This window comes from Centropristis striata, chromosome 4 (assembly GCF_030273125.1).
Source record: "Centropristis striata isolate RG_2023a ecotype Rhode Island chromosome 4, C.striata_1.0, whole genome shotgun sequence".
Taxonomy (NCBI): domain Eukaryota; kingdom Metazoa; phylum Chordata; class Actinopteri; order Perciformes; family Serranidae; genus Centropristis; species Centropristis striata.
The window spans coordinates 10,422,920-10,440,901 of NC_081520.1; the positions used below are offsets into that span (position 1 = coordinate 10,422,920).

Genomic DNA, 17,982 nt, shown 5'->3' on the forward strand with positions numbered 1-17,982 from the left:
TAACACGGAAAAAATAGATGTAAATTGTGCTGCACGTGTGTATTTGCGTGTAGGCGTGAGCTGGAGAGTATGCATGTGTGGTCATGGCTCTAATAGGTGTGAGAGGATGAGAGGAGGCAGGAGAAAGAGGGGGAGAGAGATACTGCACAGAGAGAAACAGAGATGGAGAGCACGAAATAACTTCTGACAACCTGGTGTGTAATGAAACGTACGTTTGAAGTTACAGAGCGTTGTACATGTTTTTTAAAACGTACAACTTGCTGTATTTGTTTCCAAACTGAGGAGAACAAACAGATGAGGTTTATCAGCAGGTCTACCGATCCTACTACAATTATACACGATTACTGCATGTGATTCGTAACGCCTAATAGATCTTGGCAAAGTTTTGAAAGGCATACTGGCTGATTTGAGTAGATGAAAGAGCATGTAATGAGTGCCTTACCACAAATGGACAGAATATTCAGCTGAACAGAAGTGGAGCTGATGGCTCATGGGGCATACATGAGTAAAACATTTCTTTTGCAAAATGGCTATTTTATGAATAAAGAAGGCAAGATATGGACTTTTTTTTCAACTGATACCAATCGCTACCAGTCGTGGTCAATATCAATACTATAGACAATAATTTCACATGTTGGACTTTAAAAAGATCTTGTTTTTGATGCAAAACTGAGGATAAGAAAGGCTTAAATATAGTGAGAAAAAAGATGATATAATACTCCACAGCTTTGACCGAATCAAATTAGTGTTCTTAACATTTTTGTTGTTAACAAGATGTTAACAAATGTTCATTTTTTTCAGTCCAAGGTGTTTAAGGTTGCAATTGTTACAGTAACAATACATATACTCTTAAAAGACTTTATAATGTATTGTATAAATATATTTAAAATTCTATCTGCATATTGAATTGATATATATATATTTAAGCAACTAAATTCTCTTTTATTTAGCATGAAGTATTCAACTTTTATGAATAGATTTGTATTTTTACCATCATTTGTGATTTATTTATTCCTTTATTTTTCTAGTTAAGCACTTCCAACATTTTACAAACATACTTTTATAGACCATTTTGCCGTAGAATTCAATTAAATCTGACATAATATTTAATAAAAACGTAGATGCTGCACTTATTAAGTCAATGAAAGCAATTATGCTTTGTATTATCGGCTGCAATTTAATTCTGGGAATAATGCATAATGATATAAATGTCCCATCATTGACTGATAATTTATGGGTACAGATTGTTATGAAGAAGATAAAAGCATGTGGCATAGATAATGAGATTGATATAAATCAGTAAGTAGCACAAAGTTAAAAGTGCAGCTCTGTTTAACAGATTTTCATATGTTATGGTTTTGTCAGTTTTCGCCATACTAATTGAAAATGATATCTCCAGTTAAGCTTTTTATTAATTAACTCCAAGGAATTTAGCTGACGGGGACCTGTGATATTTCATAACCATAAATGATTAGTTGGGCAGGAGATTTTCTCCATTTGTCCTGATTTTAAGCTTTTATTATAGAGGAATGTCTCTGTGTCTTTGGATGTGAGCGTGAGGTAACACTAACAAGATAACCCAAAAATAATCGTAAAAAAAAACAAGCTACATCAGCTTTTCAACTTCATTGCACACTGAATAAAGCACTACAGTATATTTCGGCGGGCATTTATGCATGAGTCATCAGCTGAGTCATACTTTTCCTATCTATGATGCTGAAGCAACGGCAGTCAGACCTCCCCCCTCTCCCCCCCACAGTGCCCTGAACCCATTTATCGTCTCTCCTGTATCCTCTGGTTACTTCTTAGTAGACGGGTAGTAAAAAGAGGACGGGAGGAAAGTGTCTGAGGACATTTTTGGGGCCACACTCCCCGAGGAGGTATGTGTGGAATAAATTGCTGTGGAAAGATGGGCTGCAGCAAATGTGCGCAAGATTTGACCACAATACATTTTCAGCCAGCCCTAAGATTGATTTGGGTTTATTAAATTTTGGCCCATTGCATCTCTCTGCTGGCCAGCAGTGCAAATCAAAGGCAAACCGCCCACTGCCCTCTCAGGGTGCCAAACGCTACGGTTCCTTCCCGCTGTGCGAGCACACAACTTTATCTTCCTTTTGCATCCTTGTTCTCTCAGGTACCATTCACTCTAAAGCCTAAATAAAGTGCGTTGCATAATGCCCTATTTGGTCATTGGAGAGGTGAGTTAGGGTCAGTGGAGTATTTGACTCACAGCGGTGTTTTACAAAAGTATGTTGAGGCAAAAACTGTGGGTTTTGTTGTGCTGCTGCTGCTGTTGTTGTATTTTAAATATAGCGTAGGGACTCTTTAACACTATTTTGTTAAAGGCGCAGCATTGTTTTCCTGTACAACCACACGGAGACGTACCAGATTAATAGTATTTTATTGTGAATAACAAATTAAATCACAGTTAATCTGTAATACACATTTGAAAAGGGTACTGTACAGGCAATGGATAAAACAATAAATATTCAAGAAAAATAAATATAACTGGAACCACTGGCATTTTATGATTGTAAAATAGTTTTGTATGAGGAAAAGCCCTTTTCATTAGAGTTTATCTACTGTTTCTGTACTGTATAGTTACAAACAAGGGCATTTGATGAAGGCTGATTCAAAGTTTTTCACTCTCAGCTTTCACTCTTGAGGGAAGAAAAAGGATTAAATCATTAAAAATGTAAACTAAATAGATGGATTTAATATTTCTCAACCACAATTATATTCCTGGTGGGATAAAAGCTTTGAGTCTGCCTTTGAACTATCACATTGAACGGTGAACATAAATTATCAGTTAAATGGACAAATTAATGTAAAGAGAAAGAAAATGTACTCACCTCTTTTTGTGCTAAGTAAAAATAAAGAAGAAAAGATAATTGGGGGTTTGCATGGCAGAATAAAGACATATGACCTCAGAATTTTTTAAATTCTGTCTATGGCCCTGATTGTCATTGTGATCACAGTACCCTTTTAGCTCTACAATAATGAGTACCATTATTAAATGATGACTTTATAAAAAGTGCATAATGTACCATATCTTCAAAGATCAGGTTTAAACTATTTGATAATAAAAAAGGTTAGATTGCCAGCTGGTAAAAAATTTTTTTTTGGTTGTTTAAAAAAAAACCTGTTTTATTTGGTAATAATCCAGTTCTAAATGTTGGTGATGATTTAATAAATATTTAAATTGGTTTTGCTCAAGATTCCATTTAGCCCCTTTTATTTTAAAACTATGACCCCCTTAATATTAGGGGGTCATAGTTTTTTAAAGGTTGTTTTTTTCACAACCTGGCAACTAGGGCTGGCACAAATTGGCAACTTATTTTCATGATTGATTTATCTGTTGATTATTTGTGTTTGATGTCATTATAATCAATACCTTAAAGCTTTATGATATCTCTTAAAATGTCTTGTTTTGTCTGAGTTCAGAATGCAAAGATATCCAATTTACTATCACTTAAGACTAAGAAAAGCAGAAAATCCTCACAAATCACAGGCTGCAATTGGTAAAAGTTTGGAATTGTTGTTTACTAATAAAAAAAAGAAAGAACTGAAAGCGATTCATCAATTAACAAAATAATTGCAAATCAGCCCAACCCAGTCTGTTGGTTGACTCATTTATTAGATTAGAGTTGATTAAGCTCTACTGGCAGCTCAAAAGTGGTCCTTATTAATGGCATATAACTGATCTAGAAAGTTTTAATAAAACTAAAATTATAAAAGCCATCCACTAGTAGTAGGCCTTTTAAAGTAAAATATTATTTATATTTGCACTGTTGCCTATTCTTGGGAGAAACACAGATATTGCATTAAGGCTCTAGAGGCAGTTTTCCATTATGTTGTGTTGACAACATGAAGCATATAAAAAAATCACAGAACCTGCTTTAAATTAATATATTTAGCTTGAAGGTTTATTCTTTCAATGTCTCTTTTATTATGATTTATTATTGTATATACTATTTTGTTTATTTTAAACAGATAGCCTATAGCAGGGATGGGCAACTGGAGGCCCGGGGGGCCGCATACGGCTCGCACCCTTACTTGAAGTGGCCCTCAGTACAACTACATGCAGTTGACCATGAAATCTTAAAAGCGCAGTATAAAAATGCACACAATTCCTTCTTGCAATTAATGTAGGTCTGCTGTTCTTGCACTGAAAAAAAGAAAGAAATCACAGTAAGTGGTTATTTTTTATTCTTTCAAACCATTTATATTTCTATTTATACTGTTAAACGTGCATTTGAGCATGAACTATGTTAAGTTACTACACTGTTAACATATTTAAAATTGCAGTTTCATCATATCTGGTTAAGTGCATGGCCCTATATGTGGCCCTGTGGTAGTGTCGATGAAAAATTGTGGCCCCCTCCAGCATTTAAGTTGCCCATCCCTGGCCTATAGTAACATTCCCAAGCATTATGCGACCTGTATTGTTATTATTATTATTTTTTTTTTATCATTATGATTATTGCGGGGGTTTCCCTATGACACTGCTTTCCTTTGAGACCCGCGCACTATTTAACAGGAGGTGCTTTTATTCCGCGGAGTGATCCACGTGTGTGAGCAGGCTCTGCTTGTCAGTCAGACTTTGAACAGTGCACTGGCGCTCATCACCGCTAATCTCCGGCCGCTGCTTGTCATCAACGAAGCTGCTGCTGCTGACAGTTATCACCGACCAGCTTTAGAAAATATAGATTAGGGATGAACAGTTGCTGAGATAGAGGCAGGAGAACCCGAGGGGCAACACCGTAGGGACCGAGCGGAGATTAAACGTGAGCTAATTTACGCCGTTTAACGTTTACTCGGGAGTTGCGATGGTCCAGTTGAGGGATATTTTCCTAGCTTTGCTTCTTGTGGAATTTACAGGTAAGAAAAATATCACATTCAGCACTTAAACTGTAATCTCAATGTTTATGTTTTGCTCTGAATATCGCCACCCTTGTAATAGTGGTCAGGACGGCTCGCCTCCTGGTTTTCCTCCTCCTCCCTCCGTCCCTCCGCCTGCAGGCACTCTGTTTAGCAGGTGCAACGATAACGGTACTGCGACTGACGCTAATTAGCTTACTGGCGAGCAGGGTGATGTGTTTTTTAAGTAAAGACAGCTTGCTGCTAATGTGTTAGAGTACCATTTCCTCGGGAGATGCACTCACAGTGGGCTACATAACGCTCTTTACGTGACCGCCCTGTACGCTGACTTAGCGTTTTTGTACATTAAATTAAACATGATGCTCAGGAAGGAGATGCTTTTAAATTGTATCAGCATGCATGTGAGTGTTATGTGAATGGAAATGTGGCATGGGGATTTAATTTCTCTCTCTCCCATTTGTGATCGTGTCGGTGTCGGCCGTAGGTCTCAGCTCGGATGGGACGTGTTTGTTGTTGATGGGGAGTGATGCTGGGCTCCTTGTATTTGTAGATACACACACATGAATGCACACACAGCCTTCTGGGTTGAGTCACGTTCTCGCAGTTAAAGGTACATTGTGCAAAATAGCACACATGGCATTTCTGAAGTGCACCTGGCAAGGTGTGCAAGTAGGAAAGGAAGGGTTTTTGATAATTAGAGCTCGCTTGCAAGTAAATGAAGAGTCTTTCAGGGACAATGTGGGTATATTTGGTCTCTCTGGCACACTGATGCATAGCATGCACAACTTCTACTCTGAATCATCTGTTATGTAATCTGATGCCACGATAAAGGCTTTGAAATGAGATCCTCTAAGTTGGTAAAATGTGTCGTTACGTAAGTCTAATTGAGGGAGTTTTGTGACAAATTACATTTTTTAATAGCCTTTGCACGCCCATTTTTTGATTAAAATCAGTAATTTGACATGTGAGGTGATTATGGTTGGAGTAGTACTCTCAGCTACACTCAGGCTCAGGGTTTTCGTGGGATAGCCTTTTAATCCTCTATGTACAATCCAGTATGTGCAGGGGTGTTCCTCAGGCAAGGGAGGAAAACGCACTGGGAGTGGAGCCCTCACTGTATTGTAATGGTAATGCAATTTCTCTTGGGTTTATTGGAACATTTTAATGTAGAAATGTCAATTTTCAAGACCCTTATGATGGAATTCAGGCTCCCCTTGTGCCATAATTTAATTTAAGCATATTCTAATGTATTCGACACATCATTTTGTTATGCATCTACCACCAGTTACACTTAAACACAGGAAAGCTATTAATATAATGGAAGTATTATACGAGCTTTGAAAATGTACTATTATGTTTGAGACGGAGCATCTTTTTCAATTTTAGCATAACTTTGTCAGAACACCTGAAGCTATAAGAAATAAAGAGTTATAGGACTGGTGAGATAGCTTGTTAATACAGTTATTATATAATTTAGCCATCTTTACTGGATGTTTGATGTTGATATTTGCCTAATTTGTTGCATAAACATTACCAAATTTTAAGGATCCCTTATATATTTACTTGTTATGTTTTCAAGCATTGTGACTGAGCATTGTGACAAGCTATTTTGTAACTGAGACTTAGACAAACAATGGAAACATGACACTGTTTCTAAATTCTCTTAAGCGAATATCTTAGGCATTTCTGTACTGCAGTTTCTTCTTCCTTATTGGCCTTTTCTGCAATAACCCATGCTTTGCTTTGATATATCAGCACACCCAGCCAATCCTTTTAACTCAATTTAACAACACAGTTTTAAAAGGAAATTTAGGGTTTGAGTTTTGGTTTGAATCCCATATGACAATATGACAAACATTACTTAAATATAAAATTTAATGATATAAAGTTGTATATGACACAGTTATGTTTAATATGGCTGTAAGAGAGATTGGATGATTCTGACATTTTTAATAGAATCAGATTCTCTCATAACTATTGTGCCATTATTGATAATTACATTGTTTGTTTTGTATTCCTTTTATTGTATCTACTTTTGTTGTGTTTGGCACTGCACACATTTTAGAAATACTACATTTATCAATGTCAATGTTGAAGAAGATTTTAGTCTTTTTAATGGATGCTTTTATGGCATAGATTCAGTACTGAACTGAGATTTAGGAGGGATTAACCATCTTTCTCTTCTTTTCCTCTCTCGCCGGCTGCACGCTCAATGGTCCTGTTGAGCCTCTCGACATAATTATTAATTGATCCTCTTCAAACTGATAACTGAAATATGGAAGAATTTCAGGACTGCATTTCTGACAAAAAATGAAATATGGCCTGCGGAAATCAAAGTGAGAGAAGTGAAGCGAAACTGGGCGAGATAAGAGATGAGTTCCCAATGTCCTCAACCTGTGGGATATGATGAATGCATTGCAATCTTCATCTCACCATATGGCTCTCTGTTCAACAGCAAAATGCAGTTCTCTAGTATACTCTAGTAGTTCTCCAGTAGGATTGTTTCACTTAGCATGCGTTACATCATCAGTCAGATCATGTGGGAATGATGACGTGGCTCCACGCTGCTCCATTTACAAAGCAAGATGGAAGCATGGCTGGCTGCAGGCTGACTTACAAATGCTCCAGACTTCTTTACGTCTGACTTAGCTTCGTGAGCATGGAAATCAACACTGCCGAAAGCAACGGCTGCTAGTCCAAAAGCTCCAACTTGATTAAGTCATTATTTCAGAACAGTGTGTGCAGATCGTGTACTGCCAGCAGTGTTTCTCATATTTAGACTTTATTTAGCAGGTACACCAAAATTTAGATTTCCCTTCCCTCAGGAAAGGCCTGCCACAATTTCTGTGGTTGATTTTTTTTCAATTTTTATTTTGTCAACTAGCAGCAAAACCCAAATTTATTTCATTCTAATTATATTAAACCATGATTCCAAAATGGTTGAGAAGCTGTGTAAAATGTAAAAAAAAAAAGCTGAATTTTTGCCGCAACAGAAAAGTCTATATCTCAGGAAAAACAAAAGTTTCGACTTTAAAAGGATTCTTACACAATGTTCAATTGAATATACGTCAAAAAGGATTAGCAAATTATTGCATCCACACCCCACCTTTTTTGTAATCTGGGTTGTAAAACAGAATCAAATAGTCACATTTGAAAAGCTTAAACCAAGCTGAATTTTTACTTAATATATGACTCAAACGATAAACACTGTTGTCCATTCAATTTTCTGTCAGTCAGTTCTTCCTTTCATCACTATGATCATGTGCTTGATGCTTCATTAGACCAGTAATGCAAAACACAATTAAGCATTTGATTAAAACCAATTAAAAGCATCATGGAAAGGGTATTGGTGTGGGAAACCAACGCAGCAGGAGTGATTGTACTGTCATGTACATTTGCAGACCTAGCTTAACATGCTTTCGACTTTGGGTGTCGAGCAGCACTCTCTGCAAAATCATATTAAAGTCAGACAGACGTTTGAAGAAAAGGTGCATTTGGGAAATCCAGCCAAAGCATGTGAGGCCTAGTGTATTTTTTTAAACCCTCTATTTTCTGTGATTTTAGTTTTGTCTTATCAAATAACCGAACCTGCCAAGAACAGAGTGTCTGCTGACAGGCCGCTGCTTAGCTTTAGTGGATGTTTATTGAACCAGAGTGTGTTTCAGAATTGAGCCGATGATGGAAAAACACAACTACTGGATTAGGAGACAATTTTTGGGAAACTGTCAGTCATGCATGTTTGGGGAATTTTATCTATTCAGACTAGTCATTTTTTGCAAATCCATATGTTATCTTAACCGTGAAACAGTCAGTGAAACACCCATTCCCTATACATCAGACTGTAGACTGTAGTTGTAAAGATACCATGTCTTTTGCACATTATTTAAAAAAAAAAAATCTCATACATGCTAAGCTTTCCATCCAGTGTTAGGAAAAAGAAACAAGAGAAAGACTGGGGTTTTGTTGCAGCCAGGACTACTTGACTCCACTAATGATGGCAAGTAGATCAGACAGATCCAGGTCTAAGAGAGTTGAGAAGAGCTGCATTGCCTAAGGATGCTAAAAAGATGACATTACACATGCACGTGACCCTGTGAAGCACTGTGGGAGGAACATAACCATCCTTTCCTGAGGGTTTGCTCACAAAGGAGGCGCTGGCTGCAGGGCTTAGTGGTTGTTTTTTCAGTGATTAGCTTCTGTGGTAGTAGCATCTTTTTGTCACTCCTGTGAGGTCTGAGTTATTATATTATTAATCAGGTTTAATTTAAGAGTGCAAAATAGGTTAAGCACAGCATTAAGGCCTGGGAGACAAGCTTGTTTTGTGTCTTGTTACTACTCTGCGTACTGAAAATCTCCTCCACATCACATTTCAGAGTGTGTCTGCTTCTCTCAAAACTTAAAACATATGAAGTCAGAGCCATCAGGAAATTAGAACAGCGTGTCCTTGTCATTCATCAAATTAAAAAAAAGGAAAGAAAAGAGGACAGCACTGTGAACACAGGATCCCTGTGGACATGTAACCCTAGATAGGCAAACCTTTGGGCATTATGAAGCATTTACTCTGTGGGACAAAAGGAACCTGCGACAGGGTGTCGCAGACTTTTGTCAAAGTTTTTGTAAGGCATATTGTGTAAAGAGTGACTACCTGCCAAGTGTACTTGCCGTTTGTTCAGGCAAACCAACTTCTCTTTACAGGGAGAAAAACAACTTTGAGCTATTTCAACATGGCTACTTTCTTTCTTGATTCTCACCTCACTGGTCACCTTCAGCGTGTGACATACTTGGCGCATTTGGCAAAATGTACCTTATTTTCCACAAGGCTATTCACTTGAAAATAAGACCTTATTTCCCCTTTTTGCTTACACTGTTATGAACTGAGAGCACGTGCTGGCTCCCTTTCTGCCTTTCCATGTGCATGTGCTTATTCATGTGTGAGAAAAGTAGGGCTGCATGATTTAGAAAAAAAACCTAATTGCAATTATTTTGATTGATATTGTTATTGCAATATGATTCACGATGTTGGAGGAAATCATAATTTTTGCACCATTATTCTAATTTTCATTGAAAAACATTTTAAATTGATCAAAGTGGTACTTTGGAGGGATATCTACAAAACAAAAGTATTTTTTCAAGACTGTAGAATACCATTCATAGGCTGGGACACCTCTGCAGCACCACAAAACTTAATTTAGATGGTACTTTGACACATATTTTGCCCTTAACGAATATTGTGTCTCCTGTGATTTGGACGTTGCACAAGTCCATAGGGGTGTCATAATTCTCCAAAACCACAATTTGATTAGACTTTTTATTTCCTATTTAAATATTTCTCTGAGCACTGACTGCTATGCTATTGTTAGATTATGAATTCTTCATGCCTTGACAACTGTCATTTACATTTTCATTCATTATACTTAACCGCTTATGTGAACTCGGGTCACGGGGAGCTGGAGCCGATCCCAGCTATCTCTGGACGAGAGGCCGGGTACACATAGAGACAGACAACCACTCAAGTTCTCATTCACACCTACGGACAATTTAGATTCACCAATTTAACCTAAGCTGCATGTCTTTGGACCGTGGGAGGAAGCTGGAGGAGATGGAAAGAACCCACACTGACTTTGGGAGAATCTGCGAACTTCACACAGAGAGCTGCAAGCCGGATTTGAACCTGCGACCGTCTTGCTGTGAAGTGAAAGTGCTACACCAACGTGTAGCCAATTTACATCTACATATTCTTTAAAAACAGGCTACAAAACAAATGTGATAAAACTGCCATATTTTACTGGAATCTACCCCACTAAGGTGAATCCTGCTTTTGATTTCAACAATTGAATTTGAAAGCTAATATCAGGCAATTTTCAATTCAGAATTGAACCTTATTTTGATAAAATTTTGGTTAACTGTGCAGCCCCCTGCAGAAGCAGGGAAAAACAGGGCTCCTGCTCCGAAGTCATCACAACCTTTTCTGCGGCCCTAAAAGAGGAAACAAGCTTACAATCACATCACTATCCATGCTGGAAGGAACTGTGTGCTGATTTACAAGAGATAAAGATGAGTCTTCTCAACGCAAAACTCCTGAAAGCCAACTTTACAGTACAGCATGTCTGATTTTAAGAAAATGAGTGCATGTCTCATCTTACTGTAATAAAGCAATATGCTGCTGGCTAGGATTTAGCTCTCAACTTCTTTTATGGAGTGTGAAGGGAAGCAGTGTGTGTGTGTCTTCTCATGCATCCATGCACATCATGGTGCATTCATTATTGAAACACTATAGGGTGCATCACCATGCACAAAGCAGGGAAATTTTCAGATTGCCATGCCCCAGGCTTTCTTTTTATGCAGTCACCATAGTGTGTCACCCTCTCCTCTAACGTTACACTCCTCTATCAGCTTAGTCATTGCCTGGCAACTTAGAGATACCTCTGTTTCACATAAAGTCATGACATGCATTAATATTATTATGAAAAAAATCCATCATTAAAGCAGTGAAGTGACACTCATTCAGTAAAAAAAAGCAGTTATTTTTAATCTCTAATTAGATCACACTAAGAAGGCACTATCTCCTGAGGAGCATTAGCAGCTATAGCTGTTTCTTATCCATTCAATGTGCAGGATCCACTTTGAAAGGATGTCAGTGATTCCCAAAGATATACTATACTGGGGCAGGCTGCAGAAGCTTTTTAACAGTCATTTAAGTATATTTTAACCCATTTAACAATTTTACATGTGAAAAGCTTTGCCTGATGAAATGCATAACGGTGTAAAAGCACAGCATTTTCGGTATTTTTTTATAAAATCATGCAAAGACCCTCACACTTTGTATTCAGACTGCTAGCTCCTTATTCAAAGGCTCTTTATTCATAGAAAATTTGCCTACTCATGAAAAGATGATATATAATAATCACCTCTTTATAAATTTATTATACCCTACAGCCATTGGGATCAGTTCAGTGTCACATTATTCTCAGGCTGATAATATTTTTTGGGTGCATGTCACAGTGTTTTAAAGGATGAGAAGGAAAAGAAAAATTTAGAAAGTGATATCATTGGGGAAGGGAATTAACCTCATTTAATCCTCATTCGTGCAGAGTAATCTAAAATTATGTAACAGATATGTCCAAAGATAGAAGGAAACCTACATGGCAACATGGCACCTATTTTTAATTTTGTAGGAGAACTGTGCAGTTCCTGTGAAGACAAGTGCAGCCACAATGTTTTTAAATATAATGTTTTGAATGTTTTCTCTCTCTTTATAATCTAAATGATCATTATTTTTATTATTATAAATCATTATTTAAGTTACCTATTCACACAGTGTACAGTTAAGTTAATAATTCATATACCTTTTAAACTACTGTTCTAAAGAACAGTAATGATTTATTTTTTGAGGGAGATTATTTTCAATCAAATTTAAACATTATACCAGGGTGATATTTTTGAAGCAGTGCAATCTTAACATCCACTTTAACCTTTACTTTTACCTTGGCAGCTGCAGTACATGCAGGCCTGTGGTGATCGTGCTCATTGAATAATGAATGACTAATGTTTAGGACCTTGCACCATGTCTTACCGGCATTTGCCATGCTGCTTTTACTCTGCAGTATGTGTAGAAATATTGCTATTGTTAATGGTCCTGTAACAGATGGCACTGTGACATTAATACTGTCACCATTTTGACAGCCAGTTCACTTTAAACTGAGGTGTAGGTAACTGTTTAGTGGAATGTGTTCAGCCATGTATTTCCGCTAATACATATAGGGTCACAACAACCTTTTTTCGCCAACAGGAAGGTGTGTCACGCAGAGAGATTCAGGTTATCCACTTCATCCCTTTTCACACACAGACACCCTAACCAATCCGGTGTTACCACTCAAACTTGGATTTGTAAAGAATTTTCAGAGGCTATAAAGGGTAATTTTAAGGCGTTTTCATTGAAGGCACTGAATTGCTGACATTAACAGGCAATATCATAGAGAGTTGAATATAACACTTGCAGAAATCCTGAACCCAGGACAGGACGTGTCCTGACAGGAAGATTGGAGGGGATTAGAGTCCATCTCTGAGTCAGAGGTCACTGGAGTACTACAGTTAACTCCCTCGGTGGTAGAGTGCTGGTGGTGATTGAGATTTGTTCTGAAATGTTGAAGGCTGTTTGGATATTGGTTGCCTTGGTAACATTGGCCATGGCAAGTTCACCACCGCATCCCCAGTACTGGGGGTTTTTCCGGCTACTGTGTAATTGCTGTTCCTCTTGAAACCCTATTCATTCCAAGGTTTACAGCTGAAAGAGAGTTGGTAATGGACGTCACGCAATCTCATATCCAACAATAGAAATCAAAGCACAGCCATATTGGCAGGAAAGCAGGACTATTTTAGGGGGAAATGACTGTTAGCAGCTAGTGTCTTCGCCTGTTGTATTGATGCAGAATCAACATTGTGTATAGGTGACTGTAAAATGGAGAGCATTTTATTAGATTTCTAACAAACTGTCAGTTTAGGGAATTATTCAGATGTATTAAAGTTTCCTTGCATATTTGTGTAAAATTCTGTCAGTGATGCTGAAGTTAACTCTAAGGAAATTGAGGACAAGTAAGTAGGTAATTAAGCTATGCAAACTGCTATTTTTGCATTATGCTTTATTTGTGATGACACTATTTGAGATGACACTTTAGTTTAATTTTAACAGGTAACACCTAGGGTTCGTCCAGTGTGGATGGACATGGATTCTTGACTTTTTCTCTCCTCCTGACCTGCTGGAACAGCACCCTCTGTGTCTTGCTGGATCTCTTGAATTACAGATTAAGCACTGAATATATCACCTGAAACCTACCATACTCGCACAGTTACCATTCCCCAGTCTAAAATATGTTATTTTTTATATATTACTTTATCCTTTTGTCTACAACCTTGCGACCCCCAGAAATGATCTTGTGACCTCCTTGGGGGTCATAATTCCCAGGTTTAGAACCACTGGCAAATTCTGATTTCATGCATTTTTACCTCAAAGCTTCTGTAGGCTTCCAAAGGTTCTCTAGAGAAGATGAGGGAAAGTTGATCAGGTAATTGTAGATGTCTACTGCAGGTCTGTAGCATTGTCCATCCTGGCTGTTTCAGTACTTGTGAAAATCACCCTAGGAGCTTTATAAGGGTCTGTTTAATCTGTTAAATTTTGCAATTTAGCAGTCAAAGTCATTAGAAAGTACAGTCAGGGAAAATCTGACATTTTAAAATCAACACTGGCACCATGACTTTTTACTCGAGCTTTTCCTGCCAAAATGGCGCAAGTCCTGTGTGCCTGGAGCTCTATTATTAAACCTCAGATTCACCTTTGTGTGTAACAGTTGGCCAGCGTTTAACCCAGTCACAGAGGAAGTCAGGAGGATTTGCTACGGCAGTGCCTGGACAGGCTTATGGACGTGTTTCCTGTGTTATATAGGGTTCACAGGGCCTCTGTTGCAAGTCATTCATCCCCTGTAACCTCCTTGGCATAAACTCAAGCACAGTTTGTTTTTGGCATTGGACTCTGACAGGGGTTAACTTGTCACCTTACACTGTGTATGATATTTATGGATAGAACATCGAGGCACAGTGTTTGATGACGGTGGTATGATGTTATCTTGGCTTCACTGAACTGAATAGCTTGCATGTCGGCCCTCACATTTGGTTACAATCTTTAGATATTGACCTAAAGACGAAGGCACTCTACAGGATGGCTGTCTCATCCTGTGTGATGTATGAGGGTGTTTTAGCTTTGATTGACAGATCTCCCAGACTGTCACACTGCATGGTTAACACACCTCAGTTCCACATTTGCTGCCAAATTTGGCTACAGTAACTGACAGATGTGACAGTGAAGTAAACTCAAACATCCTTTAAACATCCCCAAGGTCCAATGTTAGAAAGATACACAAGGCCTGGTATTACCTAGCAGTAATATATTCGTCTTTTTGTGCAATCCAACAAAACATAGTCAGCATGTGGACACAGGTGGAAATCTGGGGAGTATTTTTTTCCTTTTTACTACACCAGCATTTATTGCTAGCTGGTTGGGGTGTCTGTCCAGAGAAGAAGTCTGGGAGGGATAGCCCAAACCACCCACACATTATGCCCTACTGTTGAAGGGCATTGCTTTTGGATAGCTGCAGGTCGACATGCAAACAGTAGAGTTAGGACCTCAGTGCATAGGAAATTGTGTTTTCCAAACTTCAAAACATGGAGAATTCTTATGCATCTTTAAATAAAACACTTCAGATTATGTAATAAAAGTTAGAGTAGGCTTTTTGTAAAAATTCATTTCCCAATCTTTGTACCTCAAAACTGGTGAAATTCTTCGTATTTCAATTCCATTTGTGCAAACCTCTGGGCATCTTTTTTGGCTGACTGAACAAATGACTCTCTTAAATGATCAAGTGTTGTCCGGTGCCTTTGGCCACTGCACTAAACAAGACTCTACTACTACTTTATTAGAGAAGAAACACTGCTAGGCATGTCATGTTCTCCCCATTTTACAAATTTTAGAAACTTAAAAGATTTGTGCATTATTTAGACATTGATGTTTTGCTAGAATATTTAGGGGCTTGAAATTATGCAACGCTTGTAAGTAGTAAGTAGTAGTACTGAATTGAGTTACAGTCAAATTTCAGGAGTTATGCATCCCAAGTGGCTTTTGCTGTTTTGATCATACAACAGCATTCGTGTAGTTTTAACTCATTCACATCAGTGGAATGTTTTATTAAGGCAGAAAATGAACAGCAAATAAACAGTAATCATTATTGAGAAATATTTGATCTGTGGGTCAAGTGATTTGAAGGATCCCATTTTTAATAAATGAATGAATTAAACCCAAGGCAACAAAATATTCCAATTTCTATAGGCCACTTTTTAGGATTTCAGTTTTTAAAAGTAGTGTTTATACTGCCTCTAAATATTGATTCCTAAAATAATGTGCAATGGAAGGTAAGGAGATGAATGGGATGCACAGTTATTGACTTAGACACACAGTACCAAATGGTTGTATTTTAAGCTCACTGTACCACTTGGTCAACCCAGGACTTTTTTTTTGCTTTTGTTAAAACAAACAGACTTAAAATGCAAACAAACTTTGTATGTAATGCACTGTCAAATCTTTGAAGTAAAATTCTCTTTGTCTACACAGTATGTTTGGCATCTTGTCTGTCTCGGTCTTTTTTACCATGTCTCTCACGCTCCTCCTGAAGGATCTCCTCTCAGTATGACTCATTGACTTCCACAGCCTGAAAGCCGTCTTGCTCTCTTTGCCAGCAGAAGCCGGATGTGTCATGAACCCCATTGTGCATCTTTTCCATGGATGTCATAGAGTGCAAAGGCAGATGACAGGCCCTCTGAAGCAAATTAAATTCACATTTCACATTGCCAGTCATAGTGACCGGGTCAGTGCAGAGACAGGGTATCAATGCACTAGAGATGCACCAAGTCATCGGCCAAACATCGGTATCGGCCGATATTTGCCTTGTTGTGTGCCGATCTGCAATTAAGATGACATTCTATGTTTATCTATTGCGTCAGTTGCATCAATTTTTGTGCTGGCCAAATGTTGTTTTGGTTATTTGCGGTCGAACTTGAACAACAGAAGCTAGCATTTAGTGCTAATTTGTAGAATAATTCACTGGCTGGACACGATTCTGGCATAACAGAGGGCAATGGGTGCCTTGCACATGTGGCCTGTTTATAAATAAACGTGAACATTTCTTCTCATTGAGTAGGTAATTGTACAGCAGACTAAAAGGGTGTTTGAAATTTGTTTAAAAAGTAAACACCCTAATTTGAAGTATTTTAAAGGTCGTTTCATAAATGTGTATGATTGAATTTGCATTTATTCATAAATTGCGTCGTTAAAGGCTGAATGAAAAATCTTGCTGTTTCCATGGTACAGTAAGGGGAATAAATAACAAAAAAGCATTGGTAATGGAAATTTGTTATTTTGTATTTTCCCAGATTTCACAATTATTGCATCCCTTCTATTCATCCATAAGAACCACCAATGAGAACTACTGAAGATGATAACCTTCATTGTTCCTTGGAGTGTCCTAAACACTACCAAGCACTTACTCAGTTTGAAGCAGTTCAAGTAGATTCATGTTCGTGGTTTTGGTCAAAACTCTCACGAGCTAGTATTTATAATTTAATCATTCATACCCCAGTAGGCTTTCATGCTGCATACACCATATTCTTTAACCCTACATCTTAGTTTCAGTATCTTGTCTTTTTCAGGCTACAGAGATTTTAAAGCACAGGGTGGTTTCATGAAAAACAAAACACACATTTTATAAAACACTAGTTTGCATTCTTTATTAATGAACCATTAAATAGAAACACAGTACATTTTGATCTAAAAAAAATATCAGTGACTGTGCTACATGTATGCTGTTAGCAAACAGTAATCATCCACTGTATTCTCAATGGCATACTGGTGATTTGTGTTTGTACTCCCACTGGAGGTTCCTTCACAACAACCACCATTAGTGGGGAGAGGGGATGTGCCTGTGAAGGGCTGTCCTCTGCCTTATGACAGCATGGCTGCTTTCTCTGCCTGAGTGGCTCCAGTAACACACAGCTAAAACACATTTTGACTGAACAGGGTCAGGGCGGTGTTGCACCACTGGATGTCAGTCACTGTGCTGAAGCATTAAGGATGTTTGACATCAGTTGTTGCAGCATTGATATTATTCATTGCTCTTACTGCACCAAATTGGACAATGTGTTCACAGGGGATCTGATATATTGATATCATGGGGAAGCCAGATGCATTCAGCCATGTTATTTTTGTGTGCGATTGGCTTTTCATTGTTCTGTTGTAATACTTAAATTATCTAGAATTGTTGACTGCATTTCCATCACCCAGACTCCTTACTCTATATTTGTTTGCATCGTTGGTTATCTTGACACATGTCTGTACTAAGTCTGGGCATTGGCAATAATCTAGTAATATGATTATATCAGATACAGTTGGGCATACAATCTGAATTGTAGAATTTCAGAACAGTGGGATCTGCATTTACAAATTGTCACAGTCCATGTAACTACCCACATCATAGCACTGCTTTTTGTGTAAACTGCTTG

The 17,982-nt window shown here is 37.9% G+C and overlaps 1 protein-coding gene across 6 annotated transcripts in view; it reads left to right on the forward strand.

The window, feature by feature from the left end:
- The first annotated feature begins 4,661 nt into the window (after positions 1–4,661).
- ncam1b (neural cell adhesion molecule 1b) overlaps positions 4,662–17,982 on the forward strand; it is an 82,125-nt gene continuing 68,804 nt past the window's right edge. For all 6 annotated transcript variants that reach the window (XM_059330977.1, XM_059330974.1, XM_059330975.1 and 3 more), the window contains exon 1: positions 4,662–4,881. In XM_059330977.1, the coding sequence (XP_059186960.1) occupies positions 4,830–4,881 (52 nt within the window). In that variant the 5' untranslated portion in view covers positions 4,662–4,829. The remainder of the gene's footprint in view (positions 4,882–17,982) is intronic.